Raw genomic sequence first — 6,000 nt, forward strand, 5'->3', positions numbered from 1 at the left:
AAACAACTTTCCTCTTTTTATTGCTTATCTCAGCCTGCCAAAGCACAGTAAAATAATTTCTTTTTCTCTACATAAAACATCCACTTATTTCCAGCCCCATATTCCCCAAGGTAGATTAAGACATTAAAAAATGAAGGAAGTAGTCTGAAAATTAAATGCTTGGTTATATTTTCCACACAGAATCTTTTCTCTCTGGCTTGGCCAGATATGCAAGAGAAAAATAATTTACAAAAGAAATCAGGAAATCCTCTATAAGAATTCTAGTAGATATGCTTTTTAACATATTCATGTCTTATATACTGTCTGGATGAAACAAAACTTGTGAATGAGATAGGTTAGCAGCAGCTATGCTAATATGAAGTTGTAGTCCAGAGACTAGAGTCTTCATTAGTGTTTTATTGATGTTCATTCTTAGCATGAACTTGTGTTGGAATTAAATGATGTATCTCTGTAATGGATACATACAGCAGCTTTCTTGTACCAGATTATATGCTTAATTGCATCACTCAATTGTGCAATTTTCTAAGTTTTGCCAGGTCAAAATGGCAGCATATGAATGGGAATATCACAAATAGCTACACCCAGACTGTTTATTTATTTTAACTGGTCAGCTACCCCAAAGCATTTTCTTTACCAAAGTATGGACAGCATCTGTGCAAGGTATGTAATTTTACACACATGAGTAATCATGCTAAGGTGACTGGGACTGCTCATATGAGTGAAATTATTCACATATTTAAGCCTGTCAGACCCAAACTTAATAAAAATAATTGCTTCTATTAAGTTACTGCAACACCTTGAAAGCCATTTTCCCCTTTCTAGGAAAGAATGCACATATATAAACACAAATTGAAGCAGGCTATTTCAAGACCAGTGTATTCAACATGGTTAAAAATGTTTACTGTGAAGTTTCAGAAGTGTGAATGCCTATATATTTTCCTGCTTCTTTCCAGCAATCAGCTGGGTAGAATAGTATTACAGGATCTGTTTATGGAGGAGCAATGATATCCTTAACCCAGTGCCCTTAAATGCTGATTTTTTAAAATGCTCCCTTTTGCACTCACAGTAGCAGGTATCCTGCATGACATCTGAGCTGAGTCTGTGAACTATAAGTAGAGCTTATAAGAACTTGGTAAGTTCTGTCAATAGAGTTTCTGGAGGATTTTTGTGTTCTCTGACTCACATGCATCCACAGTTTCTTGAAAAAAGCTTTAAGAAATCACATCTTTCAGTAAAGTGAAGAAAATTCAGCTCCCAAAAGCAATGTCACTAGGAAGAGTGCACTCTGGCTAAAACATTTCTCTCCTACACAGCCAAGAACTATATCAATCCTTATTACTTCTGTTCTCATAGAAACTAATGAAAACTTAGAACAGCATAAACACCTCCTTAAAAAAAAAACATTTAGTGAGAAATGAAAAAAGAAACACTTACTTTTTGCAGCCACTGAGTGTAATTTTCCATCACATGTTCCAGATGTTGCAGTTTCTGGGAAGAGAAATCCTGTTCCACGTGAGGAGCATCTCTCTGAAGAGCATTTGTGTTGTACTGGTCTGTCGTGCTTTCACGACAGTTCCCGTCCTGTTCTGGCAGAATGAAAGTATAGGTGCACTGCCCGTGCTGCACCCGGTTAAATCTTCTCCCACTGCCTTCTGGACCCCGACGCTGGTTAGTACAGCCTACAAGAGCAAGAATCACTGCCAGGAAAGCAAAGGAAAAGAAAACTGACATGTTATTATTACTTTCCTTTCCTGCTTTAAGAAAAACTTTTTCTTCCTCTTTCTTTAAATTTGTTCTTAATTTCCCTTAAAGTCTTTGGAAAAAAAGAGTGGAGCAGCACTTTAACAATCAAGCTTGGATAAACTGGTTTGTTTTTTTTTAATTTCACTGTGAGGATAGCTTCCTTAGTTAAAATTGGGAATATTTATTGCATAGTAGCTAAGATTTATTGTTTCCTCTCTGTTACAGTCCAGCATGTAGCCTGCTTTAGTCAGCTGCATATGCATATCCCAGTCTCTTTCCCCTACACTATCTGCTGCAGAACTGCTATTTTCTCTCAGGCTTCAGTGAGTTTTATTAAGGTTGCACTTTCAAGCCAAGCTGGAAGCAAGCAGCCTTTCACAAGATGACTTGACAGGAATGCGTGTATGAGTGCGCCCCTATGCTAAGGATGGCTGATGGCTCAGTACAGAGGGATCATCTTACAAACTGCCTGGATGCATGACCTCAATCATGCATGTCTGCCCAGCCCCTGCTGCATACAACTGCTGGGGGCTTTGGGCAAATTCACGTCAGTTTAATAAGTAAGTCAGTCCACCTTAATACACTTCATATGTTCGCACTGACCTATTAAAATGTAGATAAAGTGTAGAAGTTTGTTGTAATCCCTCTGTAAATATACAAAGCACTGAAATTAAAAATACTTTCAGTTCTGCTCCGCTCTGTATCTATTAAAGAATTCTAGGTCAGGCGAATGACACAGGAAAAAAAGTTAAGTTTAACCCTCACTACGTTTATCTAATTTTCTAAGACAGTTGTGTTTCCTTAACAGTTTTCAGAGAGCTGTTTTACATCATATATTGAAATTAGAGTTGCCAAATAGAAATTGCGAAAGGCCGTTCAGAAGGGTAATAGTTTTCTGTGTTCAGTATCTAAACTAAGGTAGCTAATTAAAAACCAATGAGGGATGGTGATTGAAGTATTCCAGATTATCTTCTGTATCTTCTGCATAGTTATCACATACACAACAACAATTTGCAAGTCTATATGGGCTATACAGGCACCCCTTGTTACATGTGGAAACTTCCTCTGGAGCAACTTCCTCATATAAGAATGAGAAATAATATAAGATGACTGTGGTAACTGCTTAAGAAACTATCTTAAATAATGTCTTTGGTATTTACTAGAAACAAATAAAAAAAAAATGCACAGATTATAAGCAGGACTGGAATATTCATGAAATTCAGAGGAATTTGGATCTGAGTACCTGTACTAGTATTTGCTGTTGTTAAATAAATATCAGCCAAAACTAATGTGGAGCACTTTGCACAGTATTTCCCATGAAAGCAAGTAGTCCTCTAAATAGCAATAGTGCATCACTAAAAAAACATCAAGAAGACCTACTTGCACAAATATTGAGTGCAAGCAACTTCAGTGCTCATGTAATTGTGACCTGTATCACAACTACGATGTCATTCTAAAAGAGATGCCTGGAATATTTAGCCAGGCATCTGACCTGCTCCCATGCAACTATTCCTACTCAAACTACAAAACATCTTGTATCTGGAAAGAAACCACTGCATTTGAACCAAGAAGTAATATTCCCTACAATAAAATAGAAAAAATGAGAAATCCATGTTTCTTTATATTTTTTTTTTATATCCAATGTGTAGAGAGAGAGAAAATAGGGAAGAATACAAAGAAAAAAGCAAAGTATCAATGCTAATGTTGCTTTGAGCAAAATCAGAATATCCTTCTACCTCTGCACTGTTCAGGCCAACTTAGCATTTGTTTTTCTGTTTCTGAGAACCAACTTCTTAGTTTGTTTTCTTCCTCTCATACAGGACTTCCCATAATTCACTACCAGAACTAATGCTGCTGTGGTTTATTACACATTACATTATGTGTAATAATGAAATACATTATGAAATGTATTTCTAAGATATTTGCTCATCTAAGGTCAGAGATGAAAAGGGAAGAAAACTTTAGGATCAGACACTGAGTTGAAGGGTTAGCAAAAAAGCAGCTATTCCCTCTGAGGCAAAGCAAAAATACCAGAGCACAAACATAGCAACAATACACGCTTTTCTTGTAAGTAAAAAAGAGTTCTTTATGAAAGGGCTTCAGAGAAGCTGAAAGAGGGATAGCAAAGGTGGGTGTACAAAGGCTTCCTAGATTTTTAGTTGATATTTTCAAATATGAACACACATTTACACAAATGCCTCATTCATGTTCTACAGAGCATTTAAGCATCAGATTTATTCACATGCAAATGTAGAAAAGTGAAATTGCAAATTTACAACTGATGTTTTTCAGATGAGGATTTCACAGAAGAGCTGGCTCATTTTGTTGCTGTTATGTGGCCCCTTCCTGATGGCTTGAGGTGGCTTCTCCTTCCCCTTCTGTCCCCTTCTTCCTGAGGGTTAACAGTCATCAAGACCTTTAAGAACCATGCAGAGTTACCTGGCATCTTTGACATTTGCTTGTTTCCAGCTTAGTTCCCTACCACAGCACCTGCCTCTCAGACCCCTACCCCAGGCCCCAAATGGATTAGGATTAGATTAGGGGCAATGTGTCAGGTGGCACAGCAGGGAGATGTGGCAGAGCATCTCCTACCAGCACACTGCACTAAGGCTTCCCTACTAAAGAGAATCAACTCCCTCCACCCATGCACTATCTGCATCTGAGGTGTGGGAGCAGTGCCTCTGGGACATCCTGTGTGTCCAAACACATGAGGTCTCATGCAGAGGCAAGGAAGGGATGGCAGGAGCCTGGTGGAAGCCCAGGAACCACTCTATCACTCCTAGCTTGCAGCCTTTCTAGCCCGGTGGGAGGCACAGGGACTCACAAATTGTGATGGGACGCACTTAAATATTTTCAAGGCCTCCTTGAAATGGCAGCAGCTCTGTTGGCTACATAGAAACTCAGTAAGCTTTAGAGTTGCTCTGGCTGACCCCAGAGTCAGAACAATTCATCAGGGTCCCTAACTAGAATCACAGACATTCCCAGTCCTGTAACACAGGGACCAGCAAGGTCAGCTTGCTGTTTTCCCAAACACACAGCAAGTCATGTTTATCAACACTCTGAACCAACCAGGCCAGGTTCAGTTTATACTCCTCCCTGACACATTCATGGTTTCCTGCATATACAGAAAGAAGTGCAACAACCAATACTGAAAAAATCTTTTTTCCAGATCTACAGATTATTCCATTTAATTCCACACTGTAATTTTATAAAGAATTCCATTTTACATAAGGACAACAGATTCAGAAATAAGAGTTTTCATTTTCTGAAGTTCCTAATTCCTATCAAAGTATTTTCTTTTTATTTTCAAAAACAAGCCAATCAACCAGCCAAACAAAACATCTTGCTCAAGAGTTTCATTGGTTTGATGTCTTATACCTGATTTGATAAATGTACAGTTTATTATTCCACTACCATGTGATCTATGTGACACGCCCCAGCTTTGCAAGAACTGAAACTTTCTGTGAGATGAGGAAAAAAATAGTTCTCACAGTTCAGTCAAAGTCACTGTGGGTACTTCTGCAGGATCTTACATTATATCCTAGAGATAAAATCTAAATGATTTGCCCACGATTGCACAGTTGCTCAACCAGAAACTGAGTAGGGGATGTGTTTAAAAGGTTCTTTATTTTCCTAAGACCACTTCCTCCATCACAATGATTAGCTTCATATTCCTTGAACTTTTCCTTCTGTGTAACAGGGAAGGGATGGATCCTGAGGTTTCCTTTCCAGACAATGCAAAGTCTCAAATCCATCATTTATTTAATAGCTATGCAAAATACTGTAGCTCAATATGTAATCAATCCTACAAGGCAAAATAAATGAGAATTCAACATCCAGATAAAGGTTACATTCACATGATTCCTACATATCTAGAATTAATGCAATTTAGTGGCTTTTGCCAATACATATGTATGCTCAGAGTTCAATTATAAATTCTGAGAAACCAAAATCTATTTCTCTATCTTCACATTTCTGCTGCAATACATGTTATTGCTGCAGATGAGTTGCAATAAGGTTTCATCATGTCACACACAGTACCTGGAATTACTCCAACTCAGCTTCCTTGGTGTGTATGGAAAATCAGTGCAGAATGGCTTCTGAGTATAGGTATAATGAGCAAGATTTTCTCTCTCAGTAAACCAACAGTAGAGCACAAAATATTTATTCTTAGTGTAGCACATTCCAAGGAATCTCATTCTACATATATAAATTCTAGCAAATGAAATGAGATCTAAAATCTCATAACCCTGACTG

The 6,000-nt window shown here is 37.9% G+C and overlaps 1 protein-coding gene across 1 annotated transcript in view; it reads right to left on the reverse strand.

The window, feature by feature from the left end:
• Positions 1-2,725, reverse strand: part of ANGPT1 (angiopoietin 1) — a 152,304-nt gene extending 149,579 nt beyond the window's left edge. Inside the window, exon 1 of the mRNA XM_015620204.3 lies at positions 1,435-2,725. Within this exon, the coding sequence (XP_015475690.1) occupies positions 1,435-1,731 (297 nt within the window). The 5' untranslated portion in view covers positions 1,732-2,725. The remainder of the gene's footprint in view (positions 1-1,434) is intronic.
• Between the last annotated feature and the right edge of the window lie 3,275 nt (positions 2,726-6,000).

Source organism: Parus major, chromosome 2, assembly GCF_001522545.3.
Source record: "Parus major isolate Abel chromosome 2, Parus_major1.1, whole genome shotgun sequence".
Classification (NCBI taxonomy): domain Eukaryota; kingdom Metazoa; phylum Chordata; class Aves; order Passeriformes; family Paridae; genus Parus; species Parus major.